Source organism: Stylophora pistillata, chromosome 11, assembly GCF_964205215.1.
Source record: "Stylophora pistillata chromosome 11, jaStyPist1.2, whole genome shotgun sequence".
NCBI classification, from domain to species: domain Eukaryota; kingdom Metazoa; phylum Cnidaria; class Anthozoa; order Scleractinia; family Pocilloporidae; genus Stylophora; species Stylophora pistillata.
Window position 1 is genome coordinate 30,939,795 of NC_142529.1, and position 20,109 is coordinate 30,959,903.

At 39.2% G+C, this 20,109-nt stretch overlaps 1 protein-coding gene across 1 annotated transcript in view; it reads left to right on the top strand.

Annotated features, from left to right (window-relative positions):
- Nucleotides 1–20,015, top strand: part of LOC111336370 (HEAT repeat-containing protein 1) — a 26,219-nt gene extending 6,204 nt beyond the window's left edge. The window contains exons 10-45 of the mRNA XM_088739283.1: nt 186–304; nt 654–851; nt 1,287–1,473; nt 1,619–1,671; nt 1,776–1,871; nt 2,312–2,495; nt 3,135–3,318; nt 3,942–4,119; nt 4,405–4,647; nt 5,855–5,986; nt 6,242–6,330; nt 6,438–6,581; nt 6,991–7,106; nt 7,858–7,979; nt 8,362–8,490; nt 9,002–9,244; nt 9,660–9,734; nt 10,053–10,113; nt 11,153–11,316; nt 11,579–11,619; nt 11,925–12,048; nt 12,130–12,273; nt 12,886–13,041; nt 13,173–13,223; nt 13,367–13,491; nt 13,762–13,861; nt 14,431–14,546; nt 14,696–14,780; nt 15,694–15,831; nt 16,121–16,222; nt 16,465–16,535; nt 17,086–17,183; nt 17,590–17,753; nt 17,918–18,076; nt 18,488–18,596; nt 18,856–20,015. Coding sequence (XP_088595409.1) covers nt 186–304; nt 654–851; nt 1,287–1,473; nt 1,619–1,671; nt 1,776–1,871; nt 2,312–2,495; nt 3,135–3,318; nt 3,942–4,119; nt 4,405–4,647; nt 5,855–5,986; nt 6,242–6,330; nt 6,438–6,581; nt 6,991–7,106; nt 7,858–7,979; nt 8,362–8,490; nt 9,002–9,244; nt 9,660–9,734; nt 10,053–10,113; nt 11,153–11,316; nt 11,579–11,619; nt 11,925–12,048; nt 12,130–12,273; nt 12,886–13,041; nt 13,173–13,223; nt 13,367–13,491; nt 13,762–13,861; nt 14,431–14,546; nt 14,696–14,780; nt 15,694–15,831; nt 16,121–16,222; nt 16,465–16,535; nt 17,086–17,183; nt 17,590–17,753; nt 17,918–18,076; nt 18,488–18,596; nt 18,856–18,944 — 4,589 coding nt within the window. The 3' untranslated portion in view covers nt 18,945–20,015. The remainder of the gene's footprint in view (nt 1–185; nt 305–653; nt 852–1,286; nt 1,474–1,618; nt 1,672–1,775; nt 1,872–2,311; nt 2,496–3,134; nt 3,319–3,941; nt 4,120–4,404; nt 4,648–5,854; nt 5,987–6,241; nt 6,331–6,437; nt 6,582–6,990; nt 7,107–7,857; nt 7,980–8,361; nt 8,491–9,001; nt 9,245–9,659; nt 9,735–10,052; nt 10,114–11,152; nt 11,317–11,578; nt 11,620–11,924; nt 12,049–12,129; nt 12,274–12,885; nt 13,042–13,172; nt 13,224–13,366; nt 13,492–13,761; nt 13,862–14,430; nt 14,547–14,695; nt 14,781–15,693; nt 15,832–16,120; nt 16,223–16,464; nt 16,536–17,085; nt 17,184–17,589; nt 17,754–17,917; nt 18,077–18,487; nt 18,597–18,855) is intronic.
- Nucleotides 20,016–20,109: the final 94 nt, after the last annotated feature.

Below are 20,109 nucleotides of genomic sequence, written 5' to 3' on the forward strand. Positions count from 1 at the left end.
TACTAGCTTATCTTTTAGCTACTCCAAATTTGAGATTAAATAAAGTATATATATGTATGTTTGTATGTATCTGTACTGCTGGTGCATCAAGTCATATGTGGGTGTCAATGAGTCTTATTGTGATTAGCTAAGATACATGTTGTTATTCTAGTTTGAACATATTTTACCTTCCAAAACTTTTTCAGAGTGGAAAAGTTGCACAAAGAGTGTTGACCTTGATCAGCTTGCCTTGGCCAGCAGCTTACTAATCAGTTGGCTTGGAGAAAACCTGGTAAAGTTGGATGAAGAACAGCTTGTAGAAATGGTGGGTAAAACAACTCCCCCACCTTCTTACATACTGTATGTAATTCTAGATATCAAGAATTATTGTTTTAGACTTGAAAATATCACTGGCACAATCCTTCATGAGAATTAATATCAGAGCTTACATTGTACCCTTGGTCAAACTGTATATGTACATAACTGCAGGGTTTGAGGTCCATTCAGTAAGTTATGGACTGAGTTTTTGCCATTTGATTTATGACCCAGATTTCAACTGCGTGGGCCTAGAAAATGAGAGATACAGTTTAACAAAAGTCAGTAATTGCAAAGAATTCATTTTTATAGGTTCATTTTAAGATTTTTCCATTTCTTGTCATTTCTCTCTGTATCAGGTTCAGAGTATGATAGCATATGCCAAAAGTCTTTCAGATGAAAGTCTTTTCCACCCACTCCTGGAATCTCTACTCAGCAGGGTCCTCGCTACAGCAACAGAGCCGTGTAAGATGATGTTGTGCCAAGTTATCACAGAATTTATTTTGCCTGATATTTGGAAAGTTACAAGGTTGCCAGGAAACTATGAGCCACTCAAGGTGCTGTGGACTGTACTGGAATTAAATTTTTAAGGCAATAATCTGAACAGTTTCCCAAAGCTCTGCTTTTAAATTATATGATCTCTGTCCCACTCTCCTCGATTTTTTTATGCTCAATATTCACTTTTTTTGAAAGCATAAAGAAATGTGCTAAAATGAAGAATACTTTCTTGCTTTCTTGAGATTTAATTGATGAAAAAGCAACTACCTTTATCATTTCTCTATAGTTTGGAAAACATTAGTTGGTCTGACATTATATTTGCATGCCACCAGTATCCTCTTAATAGCCTATGTTACTCTGAACTTATTAAACATTCACATAAAATGCATCTGAGACCTTTTCTACAAGTATGATGCAAGGAAAATAACTTCTTTTTCAATTTATAAGCACATCTTATTGTTGTCTGAGGATTTTTTTTTAAATCTGTTATGTAGGTTGAAGAGTCAAGAAACAAAGAGTCAGATTCGGGGAATATTGTTCCATTTCCTCTGCTAAAGAGTTTGGTGAAGTTTCTGGGTAAACGCAGTAACAGGCGTTTGAATCATGCCAAAGGTGCCATTACACTGTGGTTATGTAAGGTGTTAATAAAGACCATCCCTGCTGAGCCACATGCTTTAAGTGGTGAGAATTTTTTTTAAATTTTGGAGTTACTTAAGTAAGTTATGCATCTTTGGAAGATATACCCGGTAAAAGCAATAGGAAATATTGTAAGACATATCAGTAATTATCTTTGAAGGTGATTAATAGTATTATATGTCACCTGCAGGACAGTGGTGGCAACAGACCGATAGTGGTAGTGAAGAAGGTTCTTATACTAAGGTATGGAATATAAAGCATGTTGATAATCAAACCTTTGAAAAATCAATTTTATTAGGTTAAGTCTAAATTACTTTGTACGGGTACTTACCTTGTGGTTTTGTTAGCTTCTGACAGTACTGTTTGAGGCTGTAGCATTTGGAAGTGGCACTTCAACAGTGCATCAAGATTTATTCAAAGAATTACTTCAAGACTTGTTTCAGGTAAGAGACTCTGTGAAGTGGGCTCATTTTAGTGGAAAGTTTACTTACATGTACAAGGTATATGCTTGAGATTTATCCTTTTTAAGTAAATACCAAAGTCAAAGTCATTTTATATTTTATCTAAGAATCAGCAAACTTAAAGTTACCTTACAAGTTATCTCAGCATTTGAAATTGCTGAGTTTATTGTTTGCATTGTGTGCACATTAATTTTTGTCATTCATGTTTAAGTTGTAGTTTAAATATCCTTTGTTCAATGAAGTGTAATTTTCCGTTACTTCAGGGTCCTAGGAGACACTGCAGTGAACTAGGGACTTGACCTATGTTTTAATGATGAGATTACGTAAACAACTATAATTTCTTCTTTGAAAAAATAAATCGTGACCAACCACTATTAACAATACCAATAAAAGTGTTCTTATTTTCATTGGTTCTTTTCTAGTGCCATCTACCCGATAAACTAGTCCTGCTAAAGTTTGTAGGACATTTATGGTGCAAAAATCCCCACCAGGGAAGGGAGAGTGTATCAGCTCTTCTGCAAGTTCAGTGTCTTCACATCGCCAGTGCATGTCTTGGTTCCATAAGCGGGAGGGTAGTGAAGGAACTGGCTAAGACAACATGTTCAGGTACTGTAGTGTTTTTGCTGCAACTAACGGAAAAAATAAACCAAATCAATGGCCTGTACCCGCATACAGTAAATATTTGTATCCTTGCAGAAGGAAAGAACTTGATAAGTAGGGCGTCTTCTCCAAAAACATCACACAGCTCAGAACTCTGACCAGCCCTCCAAATCTTTTCCAACAATTCTGAAATACGTATGATGCACGATCCTCGCAGTAGATAGCGCTATTTATGCAATAGCGAAAATCAGACCTGAAAAAAATCAGGCCTGTACGGGATTCGAACCACTGACCTCTGCGATACTAGTGCAGCGCTTTACCAATTGAGCTAACAAGCCAACTGGGAGCAGGCCGTTAAGTTGATTCGTAATAAACCCGTGATGATAAATCAGATACAATGTATATATGAAGTTCATATATTTTGAACTGCGGTATTAGATACGTATGATGCACGATCCTCGCAGTAGATAGCGCTATTTATTCAAAATATATGAACTTCATATATACATTGTATCTAATTCTGAAATAGTTTGCGTTGATTGTATATTTGAGTTACCAATTATCTGCTTGTGAGAGATGCATTTCTCTTTGTTGTTTGCACAAGATGAGATATACATTTGTTTAATTCCAGTCTTACTTTCGCAGTTGTACCTTCTCTTTTGGTACCGCTATGTAGCCCAGTCTCTGCTGTAAGAAAGTCTGCTGTTGCTTGTGTCAAGATTGTCAAATCCAAACTGTCTTCTGTCCAAGCTTGTTCAGTGACAGCACTTATTGATGTCTTGAGGGACAGTGCTGAAGAAATTTCTGCAGATGCCGAGCAGTTACATAGGTGAGAATATCTTTCTTTCTTTTTTACTGATAAAAAAATTGTCAAATCGCCAGTTTTTTTAATAGCCTGTGGAACGGGTGACTTTTTGTGTTGTTGAGGCGAGCGGAGGAAATGTTAGAGAAGAACGAATCAATTGCATGGCGCGAGCGAAGAAATCACGAGGATAGCGCGAAGCGAGAGCAAGTGTAGCATGAACAAGTGCAGCATGCAAGTGTAGCATGAACAAGAAGTGTAGCATGAACAATAACATGAGCAAGTGTAGCATGAACAAGTGCAGCATGCAAGTGTAGCATGAACAATAACATGAGCAAGTGTAGCATGAACAAGTGCAGCATGCAAGTGTAGCATGAACAAGAAGTGTAGCATGAACAAGAAGTGTAGCATGAACAGAAAGTGTAGCATGAACAAGAAGTGTAGCATGAACAAGAAGTGTAGCATTTACAAGAAGTGTAGCATGAACAAGAACATGAGCAAGTGTAGCTTAAAGGGCGAGTCACACGTGTGACCTGCCATTGTGTGCACATTGCGTGTGCCATCCCTCGCCTGAAAAACGCCAATAAAAGGGAAAAATCATCGCCTGTTATGTAGACTAATCATTTACTATTTGAACTTTTCATTGACAGGGTTCTTGGTGAGTTTTTTGCTGCATTGGTAACTCGCACCCAGCCTCACTCCAAGGCATCACATGCGAAGATCATGAAGAACTCGCTGAACTTCTTGTTACAACATGTAACAACCAGTGAAACGCCTTCCTTTGTCAAACGAACCATATTGTCATCGTTACGAAGTATCACTACTCAGGTACGAAGAAACATAGCTGACAACAGGCAAAACTGAGGATCTCTTATGTTTATGAGAACAAGAATAAACGGTAGATTTTCAACACGATTGTCGATAAAGAAAGATGTTACTCGAAAAATGTTTTTTCAGACGCTATCGAATTTGTAGACCTCAGCAATAACCAGGGCGCCAGTCACATGTGAACCTAGTTGTTGACATAATTCACCGCTGGGTTCTTGTGCGCTCAGCCGTGGAGAATCAGAGCGGGCAAACCAAATAACAAGAGGAAATGTCGTTTTTACACAGGATATGCTTCAGACTCTGTTGCCGGTGGTGAAAAAACTTTTAGACAAGTGCGAGGATAGCAAAGCCCTCTTGCATGAAGATGAAAGCACTCTGCTACAATTGATTGTACAAAAGTACACCCCGGACACTGCCGCATTGCTGCAAATTGATTCCAAATGTTGGAAAGAAATGTTGAGGGTTCTCTCCCTGAGATCTGCGGTCTGTCCTGGACATCCTGCACCACTGTTCACGATGATTGGTCAGGTAAGTGAAGTAGAATATGAGTCAACAGTCTATTGTATCACGTGGTCGTCATTTTTGAGCTTGCACACTTCACAAATAATATATCGTTTCGTGTGATACAGAGAATTTCTGTGAACATTTTTGTCACTGCCCGACAGAATTTTGTCTCCCCAAAACGACCCACAAAATCATTGGATTCTGGATTTTAACGATGATCGTTGCTGGGAAATGAGTCGCAGCTACCTATTTGGAAGTAGTACATACATCTACGAATTGTTTTGTCGCATCCAATCCATCACAAGCTATGATTGCAGTCACTGTGACTTTTTCTTCTAAACAGCCGAGAAACAGGAGATTTCGGATGCCTCCGTCCAATTATGAACTGTTTTGTTCCAGTTTTGACGTTTCCGTCTGATTTTGGACTCTCTCTCATCATAATTATTTCAAACACTTTCGTCGCATTTCAGAAGCTTCCGTCTGATCTTGGAAGGTTCCATCTGGTATCAGACGTCTTCGCCTGATTTTGGACAGTTAATAATAATAATAATAATAATAATAATAATAATAATAGTAATAATAATAATAACAATAGTAATAATAATAATAATGATAATAATAAATAGATGCTTATAGGGCGCATTTCTAATCTCAATGCGCCTAACAACAGATTATTAAGACATAAGAATAAGTAATTAATTAACAGTAATGTTTTTTAAACAAAAATGTCTTAAGCCTAGATTTTAATGTTTCTACTGTTTCCGCTCTTTTTAATATAATTATTCGGGAATTAAGTTTCATAGTTTCGGTGCAGATACTGAAAAAGCGCGTCCGCCATAGGAATTGGATTTAATGGGTGGGATGCATAACTGTAAGCGAGTTGATGATCTCAGTGTTCTTGATGGGTGGTATTCTTGTATAATAGGTTCTAAATAACTAGTAGATTGCTCATTTAAGATCTTATAAGTTATAAGTAATATCATAAAATTAACTCTTGCTTCGATTGGCAGCCAATGTAGATTCTTTAAATAGCTGTGATATGGTCAGTTCCGTTTTATTTCAGGCGGTTTCATCCGATTTTTCGGAGATTTCCGTCAGATTTTGACATTCCCGTTCATTTTTGAACGCCTCAGTCAGATTAAGAGGAATTGAATAAAAAACATTTTATCTGTTTTCGGACGCTTTTGTCTTATTTCAAACACTTTGTTTTGATTTCGTGCCTCTATTTCAGATTACAAATAGATTCTTCCAAGCAATCCCAGCAGAAGGAGTGAAACAGCATCTGCTGAAGTATTTTGTGGACACGATGCTTGAAACAAAGGATGTTGCCATAGTAAATGCTGCCAAGAATTCTCTGTTGAAGGTACAGTGTTTAAAAAGCTCTTGGCAAGAGTGAGATTAAATTATAAATCTGATTTCCCCGTTAAGACTCGAGCTAAAGCCACTTCTGGTTTCGCGGTCGCAAATCAGCTTGGGCGTTCAATTGAGAAACGTTCTGTTTCATGACAAGCGTTCTAAAATTAAAACTTTCATTTTTTTTTGGGGGGGGGGGGGTTATTTATGTGCGCGTAGTTGTACTTGTAAAATCTTAACTAACCCGATCTTGGTTTCTCTGCAGATTACTTTAACAGCAGATCTGATTACTGAAGAGCTATGCAAGCTGAAATGTAATACAGATAAAGAACCGAAGAAGAAGAAAGTGAAGAAGTAAGTGACCATAAGCCTTTGATTTATTTTGATTAATGTTGTGTGCACAACTCTGAGTTATTGTGCCGGTGGCATGAGTTCCACGAGTTATTAATGTTCTTTGACAGGGCGCGCAAAGAGCAGCAACATGAAGAGAATGAAGGATCAGAGCAGCTACAAAGAGTGACAGTTGTTCTTGAGTTGTTACAGAGTAAGATTAACATTGAAGAACCACATCGACTTCTACCGACCTTGTTTGGGACTCTAGCCAGGTACACGTACCAAACTGCACTTACATTTAAAAAGAGAAAACTTCGTAAATATATGTAACCAGAAACACCCCGTATAGTCATCTATTGCTTTACATGGTGGACGGAAATGAAAAGATTACTCTTCCACACACACTTCGTAATATGTATTAAATGACGAAAACTTCCAGTAAAGCTTCTGGTCTGCTTGTAGCTTGAATACCAACTGTTTGAACGTTTTCATGAAGGTTTCGCATCAGATGTCTGTCGATTTCGTTTTTAAGTCTACAATGGTGTGATAAACACGTAATTCCTGACAAAATAAAACAAAATTCGGAAGTTTGTTGTCCATCACGCAGATGGTTTATGTTCAGTTTGGCATCAAGACTGTCTTAAAATGTTTTTTTTTTTTTCATTTTTTTCTCCCTTGCAGGTGTGTGGAACTCGATCACAGTCAAACAGCTTCAGAGTATATTATGCAGCTGGTATTTTCTCTTATCAACAAAATCTGTGAAAAACTCTCTCCAAATAGCAGTGCGTCTATTGCAGGTAATAGAAGCCATCACTACGGGTGTGGAAGTGGGTGGGTAGAGGGGGGAGGAGTCCTAAAATGAAGGGGAGCACGTTGTGTACCCTAGGGGTATTTAGCAAGAATTTGATGTCATTGTGAGTTTTAAGGACGCAACCCAATAACTTAAAATCAAGATATATTTGAGAGTTGCAAGGGAAGACAGTTAGGAATTACCGTCATTTTAGTTTGTTGGGAGTCATTGGCAAGGAAATCAAGGAGTTAGCAGTTAACGAGAAAAGGGGGAGTAATTTTCAAAGTAAAATTTAATGCTACGTCGGTGGGGGATATTACAAGAAAATTTGGTTTCATAAACTAAGTGATTTCATAAACTAAGTCGATAATGTGAATTGGCCAGCGTAGAGAGATTTTAATGCCGACGTTTCGAGCGTTAGCCCTGCGTCTGATCGAAAGACGAGGGGCTAATGCTCGAAATGTTAGCTTTAGAATCTCTCTACGCTGGCCAATTCACATCATCAACTTTACTGATGATACCAAATTATATGGACAGCTATAATGGGAAGGGTCATTCTTAAAATCGCAGTAACATCCGCCGCAATTTCTGTTGAGCGTTGCTATTACTTTTTGTGTGGAAATCTATTATTGCCATTTGCGCAAAACTGTTACACGGGGTCCATTCTCTGAGTCCTCAAACGATTTGGTTTCGAAATTCCAGTTTACCAGTGATTTTCTAGCGCAGTTATTTGCTCACTGTCTTTTGTTTTGTGGCAGATCTCGTTCCCGAAGACCAGTTTGACGTGGAGTTGATAGTGCAGTGCATAAGGTCTTCAGAGAACCCGCGCACTCATACCCAGGCTCTACTCCTACTTGCAACCTCAGCCCAGCTTTTCCCGGTAAATGTATTATAGATGTTCTTTGTAAAGACACTCTACTCTTACAGTTTTACTCCTCACACAAGAGTAGAAATGAGTACCGGTGAATTTTAAAGTGAACTTGACAAAATGCAAAGGGGGTAGGGGGTAGGGGGTAGGGGAAGGCGACAGAAGGCCACAGTAACATTCCAAACCGAAATTGTTGAATTACACCTGTGCCGTTCATGCTACAGAGAGTAGGATGTGGTGGAGTAGCTATTTTAGTCATTCTCCTATGCAGACTTTTTATTCAAAATTAGGTGTTAATAGTTGTGCGAGCTCAAACTCTCCGTCATCCTCTCGCATCCACCAAAAATTTGATTGTAATAAACTAATAGAAATTATTTTGGATGCTTCTTTTCAGGAAAAAGTTTTGCACAATGTTATGTCCATATTCACTTTCATGGGCGCGAGTGTCGTCCGCCAGGATGATAGTTACAGTTTTGAAGTCATCACTAAAACACTGGACACAGTGATTCCTGCGTTGATTCAGGTATATGCGGTCTGTTTAAACCTCATTTTCTTTCAGTTGTGTGTATAAAGTGAATTATGTATAAGCATCATGTAATTCGCTGAAACGCTTTTTGATCGAGTGTCGTAAAATGGAGACCAAATTTATTACAGCGGCTTCATACGACAAAGGTGAATGTCAGAGGGAATATTTTAGTATCCAAATGTAATATAATGAAATCTAAAGAAGCGCGGTGAAACGGCCGTGGGGTAAAGGGTGCAACGCGCGTTGGTCAGAGAGTGCAGCATGCGTAGATCAGCGGGTGAAACGCACGTGGTTTAGAGGGTGGAGTGCGTGGGAATAAGAGGGCGAAACGCGCTGGGGTCAGAGGGTGAAACGCGAGTTGGGTCAGAGGGTGAAACGCGCGTGACTTAGACGATGCTGCAAGTTTTCTACACCGGTCACAAAGCGAAGTTATGTAAACCTATTGCAATCTTGGATTACTTTTAACAACCCATGTAGCATTTCTTGATCCACGTCTCAATCCATTTAGGCAGGTGAGGAGCAGCAGTTACCACAGCTGACCAAAAAGGACTCTGCGTCTTTGGATGACATTGTGGCGATGCTGATCAGAGTATTTGTAGATGCTTCACCACACATCCCAGAGCACCGCCAGCTTCCCTTGTTCGCTCATCTCATTGACACTGTTGGGTCAACACAGTTCCTTCACTCAGCGATCATTCTTTTACTGGAGAAACATGTTGTGCATAGTCTAAACACGTCTGATGATAAACAGGTAGTTGTGAAATTGTAAAACGTCAACTTCTGAGATTGTGAAACGTCAATGTCTGAGATTATTAGCAAATGTCTTTCTCAAGTCTACCCCCCTCCCCCTCGGTGAAAAATCAGACACACTATGCAATTAAAGGTTACCTTGCCATAGTCCCACTGTTGCTGCAGTCCAAAGCGAGGGTCGTTAGTGACATGTACAGGGTGACTACTTACCTACCCCTCCCCTATCCCAACAACAATCAACTGATAACAAGTGAAGTTAATGCTGGGTTAGGGAGGGGTAGGTGCGTTGTTGCTCAGATACTGACATGAATCCTACCACACTAAAAGATTTTTGCAGATTAAAATCTCAATGAAAAGTGAAAAGTTAGGAAAGTTTAACAAATACGTCTCTCTAACATATATTTCTTGTATTTCAGACCACCGTTGCTAAAAAGCCTCTCGGAGCAGACTTCTGTCTAAGTCTTTGCCATTGCTTCCAAGTAAATGTCCAGGTACAGAGATTTAAAAGCCATGCAGTGTAGAAATTAGTTATACGATTGAGAATCAGGATTAAAGTATCTTGCAAAACCAGCATTTTAAAAGAATACCTTGTAATAGGAGCAGCATGATGTGAAGAAGCGGGAAATCTTGTCTTGTTAAAGAATTGACCCAAGGTATTAAAAAAAATCTGTTCATGACAACGTAACTGGAAGGTTATGTCGCAATTAAAGTGATTTTTCAGTGATGAGGTGAAAAAAAGCCAAAAAAATTGTACCAACAGCAAAGGTTTCATAACTGTCAAAGTGAGGTCAGAGCATTATTGTTTGCAGGTAGAAGCCATGTTGAAACTCCTGCAGTTCATTGATCAGTTGCCTTTGGAAAAACCTGAAGGTAAACTTCGAAAGCATGATGATCTTCACTTAGTTATGTTAATTAGTACACGGGCATGAAAGCGTTTATATCAGCTGCCACAAAGTGGATGATGAAATGTGTATTCCCCGTGTTTGAAGGAATTTTTCCTCTTGAGAAAAAAAATCACTAGTTGAGTCATTTCTGACACTTGATGGCAACTGAGCTTACATCGGTTCGTTGGTCATTATTCCTTGGCTGAGTTTTATTTGCCGTCTATTCATCATTTTGCACCTTCCAGGGTTCGTACGCGTCTTGAAAACCCTTGAATTTCAGGAGGCCGATTTCAAGGCCTTGAAAGTACTTGAATTTCGTTTTGGGTCCTTGAAAGTCCTTGATTTTTTATTGAACAACATCGAAAAATATCTGCTTTTGGTAAACCCAAAACATAGATGTTAACAGAAACATTTTTCTTGGTTTTGAGGTAAAATTGTCATTACAAAAAGTCCTTGAAATTTCTAAGTAGGGTCCTGGAAAGTCCTTGAAAAGTCCTTGAAAAGTCCTGGAATCTTTGGCATGAAAAAGTCTGTTCCTACGCTCGTCCTTTGGTTTTCTGTTCGTTTGTTTTACTCTCATTCTTATTTTTAGTTTGTTCCTTCTCTCTTTCTTCTGTTCGTTTCACGTTTCGTTCTTTTGTTCGTTTCTCGTTCGTTTTTTCGTTCGTCCTTTGTTTCGCTCGTTTGTTCGTTCGTCGTTTTGTTTGTTTGTTCGTTCGTTCTTTCGTTAGTTTGTTCTTTCTTTCGTTGTTCCTTCCGGCTTTCTTTCGTTCTTTTGTTGTTCCTTCGTTCGTTTGATCATTAGTTCCCTTGTCTATGTACGGTTGTTTCTTTTTTTTCTTACCATTAGTTGTTCATTGTCTTTCCATCAGTTCTTCTATCGCATTCTTGTTATTGCCTCATAATCACATGCTCCTTGTATAATCAAGCTTTTCCTATCAGTGAATTCGTCTATGTGATAATTAGTCACCAAATGCTTTTCCCTAACAATGTGTTTACTTCCTTCTTATTTGTCCCATTCACAGTTCGTCAGAAGCCCAGGATGGCTCGAAGAAGTGCGCGTGTATTCCTCGCTGTCACGCCTCTGTTTGATGTGGACGCTCACTCAGCGAAACACCTCAGGCAATTCAAATACACATCAGTCAGTGTTATTTCTTCTCTGCTCAACAGTGACGAGTTTGTAAGCAAGGTAAGTAACGACTGACGTCAGTTCTTTTTAAGACTACTCTCGCTTGGACGATCAGACAATGCAGTCAACTGTAACTCCTGAACTCAAACCATTAATCAGATGAATGATATTGAGTTAAAGCATACAAATCCAAAAACATATACCGTTTTCAATTACAGCTGCATGCTGCAACCTGCGATGAAATTTCTCACTGCTTCTGCTATCAGCTTTCGTAGAAACAATGTCTTATTTTCTGTGTTTCCCTTCCTACAATGTAATGCAGGTCCATGTTGAAGAGGAAATGTTGGATTCTCTCTTTCTGAGGTAAGGTTTCTTTCAGTTTGAACCTCTTATTCTTCTTAAATAAGTAATTGAAGGGCGGAGAAACTGAGTGAACATGTCGCCATTGGTTTTAATAAGTTTGTATCTGATTGGTTGAGAGGAGGGCGCCAGTTTTCTCGCCCAATCACAGAAAGAATTCAAGTAAAACCGACGGGACACCGCATTACCTCCCGAAAATCAATTTAAACTTATTCTGGTAACTTGTGACACTCGTTCGAAACAGCTGTAAGAGTGGTTAAGTTTCTAAGGATATTAATTTTCCTTCTTTTCTTTTTTTGTTTCTGTAGACTGTTACAGGATACTTTAAACTTCATGACTAAAACGGCGCAACATGGTGACCAGGCAAATCCTGAGGTGACTGGAAAATTCTGGAAGGCTTTGTTGCATAAAACTTATGAAATTATCGACAAGGTAATGAAATTCTGTCTCTCCTTCTTTTAAAAAAACAGTGACCAGGAGGATAATGAAATTTCTTGTCCTCTTCTCTTCAAGGTTAATCACCTCTTACCTGCGTCAGTGTTTTTCAATGTCATTGAAAAGCTTCTCCACAGCAGCAACGGAACAGTGAGGCGCAAAGCTATAGAGTTACTCAACAGTAAACTGGGCAATGATGTTGGAGCTCATTCTGACGAACAGGTAGATGTGTAATGAAAATATACAACGACTTAAAACAGATAGTTATGTATAACAGTGAAGTCCCAATATTCTGAGTAGTTTTGCCAATGCATATCTGTAATTTTTATCCCTGGATATCTCCGACTGAAGCTGTACCACCATGGTGGACTTGTATCATCCCATGAATGTACATTTTCAGTGAATATCGAGAACTCAAGGGTGGTCCCCGGGTGTGGACTTTGGTCTGTGCATCACTCTTATTTTGTCCCGAATATCTTAAACCGAGGTCGCGTCCTCATGTATGAATTTGTTTCATGGTAGCGAAGTAATGTAATTTTCTCCTCGATATCTAGCCCCAGGCGTGGACTTGAGTCTGCGTATCACTGTGATTTTACCCGGTATACATCACACCAAAGAAGTGTCCTCAGCTCTGCTGGACTTTTGTTAGTGTACCCGTGTGATTTTACCCCCAATATCTCTAGTTTAAATTCTGTTCCCCGTTGTGACATTGTGTGAGAATAATATTGCTATTTTAATTGTCTGTTAAGAGAGCTTTGACCCGACATGTTACTGAAACGAAACCAAGAATGAATATGTAATCATGACTTTTGTTATTACTTTCATTATTTACAGATCAAGGCGTTACTGAACTTAGTAACCGAACTCCTTGCCATATCGAGAGGTTCTGGGGAGAGTGAAGAGTCTGTCATTAACAGGCAGACAGCTTTGTACAGTTTAAAGCTTCTTACTCGATTGCTGGCCAAGGAACACCCTGACGAATTTAAAGAGGTACTGGAACTTATTTCAATCATTTTTTTTTTCATTTTGTCGTACAGTTGATTTTGAATGGAACCGCAATCTCCCCTCCCGCCCCCTCCCAAGTTAGCACTCCTGAGATGTTACATTTCGTTTCGATGTAGGTGATGACTGTGGCTATTGATGTGTTTTCCTCCAAAGATTCCAACGCTCAGGTAAGTCTCATTGGCTCCATGTAATAATTTCTCTTGTTCTGATTGGCTCCTGTGATTATTTTGTATTTTTGGTTTTTGATTCCCTTTTAGCAAAGCTTACAAATATTTAAAGTGAAAGATTGTTTTATTCCTTTGACTCCTAGGTTGCCTCAAGCGCGTTGCTCTGTGCAGCAGAAGTGCTCAGTGGACTTAAAACGCGCTGCATTTCCTTCTTACCAAAGCTGATGCCTTCCGTCCTAAAACTGCTCAAAATAACTCAAAAAGAGAGGTATAGTCTTTCGCTATGAATTGCTAAAGGACGTCAATAAAAGTGTTAAATGTTTGTAAATGTTAAATGTTTGTCAAAACGTCAGATTCTTTGTTTGTTCTACAATTTTAATAAGACTATGACATCTATCTGTGTGATGTATGATTATTTTCAAGTCGCTGTCTGCTACACATTGATTTATATGTTGGTTCTCCTGGCCCCCTGTTTGGATTTTATTGACAAGTAAAGCGAAAATTTTTATTTATTTTCCCTTCTTTTTTTCTCTACCAGGAACAGCCTGTTGATTCTGTGTGGTGTAACAGCTTTGTACAAAGCCACCGAAGCACTCCCACACTTTCTTAGTCCTTACCTAGTTGATATTTTAATTTTGGTAGGTTTGTTCGCGCTCGTACTCTCTCCCCATAAACTATTTTTGACCGCGTGCGATTGATTGAAACACGTCACGTGACCTCCAATGGCCCGGTCAGTTGAAACTGACTGCAAATCGTCCACCTGAAACTGAAGAATATCGAGTGATAATCCTCAGTTGATATTCCCCAATTTATATGCCTCGAGTACAGTTCCACCCAAGTCTTCCCTAAAACGTTAATTAAAATTTTGGGGGGCGTTTGTTGTTGTTATTGAAGAGCACACAAACGTGCGCGTTCATAAAGTCGATTTGAATGGTCGATGTCTGTTTTCAACGGTGAGTTGGTTATAAAAGTTTTTTTTAATACAAAGAATATTTGAGGGACGATAAAAAACACAATAGCCTCCCTTTTGCTTGAAAATATCCTCGTATAAGGACTATATGCTTCTCGGTTCACATAATGTCCGCGAACAAATATCGGAGCATGTTTTTACGCCACATGACGGTGATAGCTTGCACAGAGGCTATATAGGAGATTACTGATTGTAATGTAGCCATTGTCAAACTTAGGGAGTTTAACTTTCTTGCAGGTGACGCAACCTTCCCTTACTGGAGGAGAGGTTACCGAGGCCCATCAAGAAAAAGAAGAGGTTACAAAGCAGTCGACTGTAGATGTACAGTTGAAGGATCGCGTAGTCTTGCTCAGGTATCTTTGGTTATGAAGAGATTTTCCAGACTTCCACCCTACGTTTTCACTGTTCTAGTAGGCTACGAAGTGCATTTGATTGGGAGAGATTTCTTTGAAATGTGTTGCCAAGCCCTCCCCTTTTTTTTTCTTTCTTTTCTTCCTCTCAGGAAGGAGCTGGCTTGCAATATTGCACCACGGGTGTTGATATCGGCCGTGTCTGATTGCTACAGCAGTATCGTCGACAAACACAAGGTTTGCAATGTTTTGACACAGGTTTTTGCAGTTTACCTCTATGTTATGATACAGATTGGCCCGATTTATACTGGAGACGGATCATCCGTCGAGTAGGATCATCCATCTAGTATAAATACGTGAAGGACTATGAGACGAACTATGGGTGTGTCATGTGACTCGTCCCGTGTTTTATACTGGACGAGTTTTCTGAACGGATTTCCGAGAAAGCACAACGAAAAGGCTTGGTCAAATGTCTTAGTGCGGCATTAGCGGCAAATTTCAAAATGGCGGCAATGACACAAGTGTTTTTTCTTCTCTGCTAACACAAGCGCAAGGTATTTCATTTCTGTTTTCGTCCATACACGTTCTTTTTTTGACTTTCTGGGCTTGTACGAACCATCATTTGACTTGTCCGCCATCTTGAATTGATAGTTTAATGAAAACAACTGCTGGCTTCTTGTAACGAGGTGTAGTTTTCGTGAATAGTTCGTCTTCTTCCTGCATTTATACACAGCGATGGATCATCCGTCTTGACGAGTTATCCACGATAATTCGATGGACTATCGCGATAGCTCGTCTGGATAGATGATCTGACTGGTTGCCCGTGTTTTTATACACAGACGGATTATCAGACGAGCTACCGTTCCTTGCACAAGCTCGTCCTAGACGGATGATCCGTGTCTAGCATAAATCGGGCCATTACCATTCACAATCAACAATTTTGTTGTGTTCTCTAAACGAAATCAGTTACCACAGCAACGCTTCAACCTTTTATCGAATTGCAATCTGCGTTAATTTTCTGTTAATGTTTGTAGCTCCCGGGTACTCGTGCCATTCTCTGATTGGTTAAAAATCCGACATTGTTTGTGGTGCCAAGGCGAACGTTGTCTGAGATCGCTCGTGATAACCTATTATGTTGTTACCTTGTTAGGAGCGTGTTTTGGTACTGATGGATGTCCTGGCAGAATGTGTGAAAGCCATGAAGAAGGAAGATATTAAAACCCACCATTCCAATCTCTTCACACTTTTCTTAGAGGCGTTGGATTTTAGAACTCACCACAACCAGGAGGTACGTTTTGGATTTTTAACCCTTTACCCGTTAATGTCAGTAGGCATATTCTCCCCATTGTTCTTAACACATTTATTATCCATTATTATTATCCATTATTATTATCCATTAATATCACTATGCATATTTTCCCCATTGTTCTTAACACATTTCTCAAGGTGTTGACAAGGAGAAACTGTAAAACTTTGGTTGGTGACCATTTCCGTTATTCTCGTGACGTTACTGTCATGTCAATCTCGTTTTAGTCTCACTTTAAAGATTTTCTTTTTTCTTTTTTTTTTTATTCCAGGACGACGATCTTGTCGACAAAACTGAGAGTAATGTGATCGAAGCGTTTTTGTGTCTTGTGATCAAGATGTCAGAGGCTTCTTTCAGACCGATGTTTTTACGGGTACGTAAGGGACAGATCTATAAGCTCATCTTCGATATCCGTAAGCAAACTCGCTCCACTGACTATCAAACATTTCTTTGTGAGTCAGTTTCTGGAATGTGGTGTTAAATCCAAACTAAGCCTCGACTCCGTTAGTAGAAAATTTCCACTATTCGATTCTTCGTGGTGAAATTGTAAAATAAGTTATATTCCAATAAATTCTGTGAGTGGAAGGCCTTTACACGAACGCTGGTTTCTTTCAGCTGATAGATTGGGCGACCAGGCCCTCTTCCAGTAAGGAGCGGTTGATTGTTTTCTATCGTCTTTGTGACAGGTGAGGAAAAAACGTGAAAATATACATGAAAAGATTAAGGTTTTGGTTTGTGAAACGGGGGGGGGGGGAGGTGGGGTGGGTGGGTGGTGAATTGGACAAATGTAGGATGAATCTCTTCTTCGTGAGCCCGTCGGAGCTTCCATTATTTGTTATTTGGTTTTTCTATATTTTTTAATGAGTTGATATGCGTCTTGGCCATTGTAAAGAGTTTTTAGAGCGTTAGTCCTTCGTCGAGGAGAACGGCTAATACTCGAAATGTAAGCCTTACAAACTCTTTACGATGGCCAATTCACATTATCAGCTCAGTTAACAAAACCAAATGATCTTGTCATACATGAACTCCCTCACCGACGCAGCAGCACAGTTTCTTTAGAAACTTGTGCTCTTTGTTCCTTCACAGCGTTCTTGTGGTAAGTGCACACGTCTTAATTGTTTGTCACAAAGTCTCTCTCTTCGTTTGCCTCGGTCCTGCATACTCTCTTTGTAACAATAAGAACGTAAAGCAAGAGAAAGTATCTAATTTTAACTATCCATGTTTGTTTATCTTCAGCGTGGCTAATAAACTGAAAGGTTTGTTTGTGCTGTTTGCGGGTTACATTGTGAAGAACTGTGCCTCTTTACTAGACGCTACGAATAACTCCAAAACTGGTAAGCATCTTTTTGTAGCGCAATTTTGAATTTAGTATCGAAAATAATCTGTATTTGATCGGTTTTAAATTACTATGTACTTTGGTATGTCTAGTAAACTTTCGTTAACACCACAACAAATCAGATGTGAATCAAAACCAACTGCGACTTGATCACGCTCTTTTTCCTTCGCTAAAGGCAGTTTGTTAGTTGTACTTTAGTCCTTTTAGGCTCGTTATGATACTTTTGTTCATTCTGGTTGGTAGTTGCGTTATTTATTTTCACTACTCAGGATCAGAATTCTCCAGTCCTACTTTGTTCTTTTGTAGCAGCCATCACACAAGACAGATTTTTTTGACAATTAGTTATTATTAGTGCTTATTAGTTTGTTAGGAATCAGAATGTATCTTTTTTCGTTTATTTTCAGCGGAAATAATTTTTCAGGACGAGTCTCCAAACAGAAACATGTATAAAACTTGCCTTCTGGTAAACTACATGTTGGATTGTTTGCACAAATGCTTCATGTATGACACACACGGATTCTTGGAAAGCGATCGTATCCAGTGTTTGATGCAGCCTCTTGTAGATCAGGTGATGTTTGCGTTTCTTGAATGTTACGCAACAGTGTTACGTTACGACATGTAACAAACCTTATGATAGCTCATGCAAAAGACGGGTGAATTTGAGTGTTTCGCAGTTAATCTCTTGTAGTTGACTGTAGTCCAATTTTTTTCCTCTCCAACTTTTTTAATCAGATTGAAAACATGTCAGGAGGAGAAGATACATTTAGAGAACGGCTTGCGAACCACTTGGCCCCGTGCCTCGCGCAGTTTGCCGTAGCCTCCGGAAGTGATGCGCACTGGAAACCGCTGAACTATCAAGTATTACTGAAGACTCGGCACAGCTCTTCAACGGTGAGTGTAGATTTGCAGACTTTGATCCCTCACTAAGTCAGTCAAGAGACCATTGAGTGGGTCTTTGGTTAGCAGTTAGTCAGTCATCAAGTCAGTCGTTAGGTCAATTGATAGTGAGTCAGTTAGTTAGTCAGTCTGTCTGTCTGTAGGACACTTAGTTAGTCTTCCAGTTAGTGAGTCAGTCATTCAGTCAATCAGTCGTTCATTCAGGTAGTCTGGTAGTCACTCAGTCAGTCAGTTAGTCATTCAGTCAGTCAGTCATTCAGTCAGTCAGTCAGTCAGTCATTCAGTCGTTCCGTCCTTCCGTCATTCTGTTCTGTCGTTCTGATTTCGTCATTCAGTCATTCAATCACGTAGACCGGCAATTAGTCAGTTTGAATAATACGTAACTATTTAACATTTTCCTTCCAGGTTCGTTTTGCAGCGCTCAAAGTGCTAGAGGGATTCCACGCAAAACTCGGAGAGGAGTTCATGGTACTTTTACCAGAATCAATTCCATTCTTAGCAGAGCTTATGGAAGGTGAGAGAACGAAACTTAATGGATGTGACAGATCGACTCTTATAGGGCTAGCTTGCGAAGCCAGAAGTTTTCTGTGCGCTACGAAGCGTTGAGCAGCAAAGCTCCGCTGTTTGTTTTCACGCCTCCGCGCCTTTACTTCTTCGAGCGAACGAAAACACCCGGTAAGCTACCTAGGCTATTTGGCAGCCTCCCTCGCGATGTAAAAAATTTTGATAAGAATTTAGTAAAGTTCTCTGCTTCTTTTCTTGTAATTTTACAGATGAATGCTTTGAGGTGGAACAGCAATGTCAGCACCTCATCTCGGAAATCGAGCAAGTCTTAGGAGAGCCATTACAAAAATATTTTTGATGAATATAACGAGACACTGTTCCACACTGGTGGACACTGCTTCACACTGGCGAACAGTGCCCTTACACTAATGAACACCACTGCTCCACAGTGGTGCTCTATGAACATGAACTTGGTACAGCCAACTGGAAAATGGACTTTTTCTCCTGTGAAAATAAATATAGCCATGATTATCAGTGGCTTACAAGACGCACCTACCAATGGTGTAAGTCAGAGCTACAGAAAATAAATTTTAATCAGAGGAAAAACCGAAATCTTTTGCTTGGGCACTGGGGTTAGGGTTTGGTTTATACTAATTATACTATGCTTTGATATATCCCTATTTAAGCTATGGTATAACTACCTGGGGTTGTGCCACCAATACTAAATTAAAATGCCTCTGTATTAAGCAGAACAAATGTCTTCGTAGCATCATCTTTGCAAATGTTAGAGAAAGTGCCAATCCCTATTAGAAACTATAAGGAGTTCTAAAGTTGGATGCTATTTATAAATTCAGAATATGCTGCCTTGCATATAAGATTAATATTAAAGGGGATAGCATTCCAGATATCTTCCTTGATATCCTGACCCCAGCATCTGAAAAACATAATTATAAGACAAGATTTACTACTAATAATAATATTTTTAGACAAAGAGTATCCACCAACATGGGAAAATCATCGTTTATATTCTCTGCTTCAAAGATATGTGAAACCGTACCCACTTATCTTAAATATATGCCTTACAATAGCTTTAAAAAAGAATGGAAACATCAACTTTTGCTCAACCAAACCTGATCATTTTACTTTGCTACTGATATACTCTTAGGAAAAATGGAAACTTCAACCTTGTTCAACAAAACCTAATCATTTTACTTAATTTACTGCTGATTTATTTTTATTATAGGATGCTATTTATATGACCATTAAGGTGTCCAACTAGAAAAATTTTGCTACTTTGGACACCGTGCACCTCTCAAACTTATCTTTATGGCCAAATAGTACTTTTATTCTTCTCTCTCTCTCTCTCTCCAATTTTTCATATAAATACTAACTGCCATTAATAGTGTGAAATAAATGAGAGTTCAAAGTTCATTCTCTAAGGACCTGTAGAAAAGGGGTCCATAATACACTCCAGGGAATGAGGCAACCCTGAGGCCTACCACAGAAGCAACTTCTCTAATGGG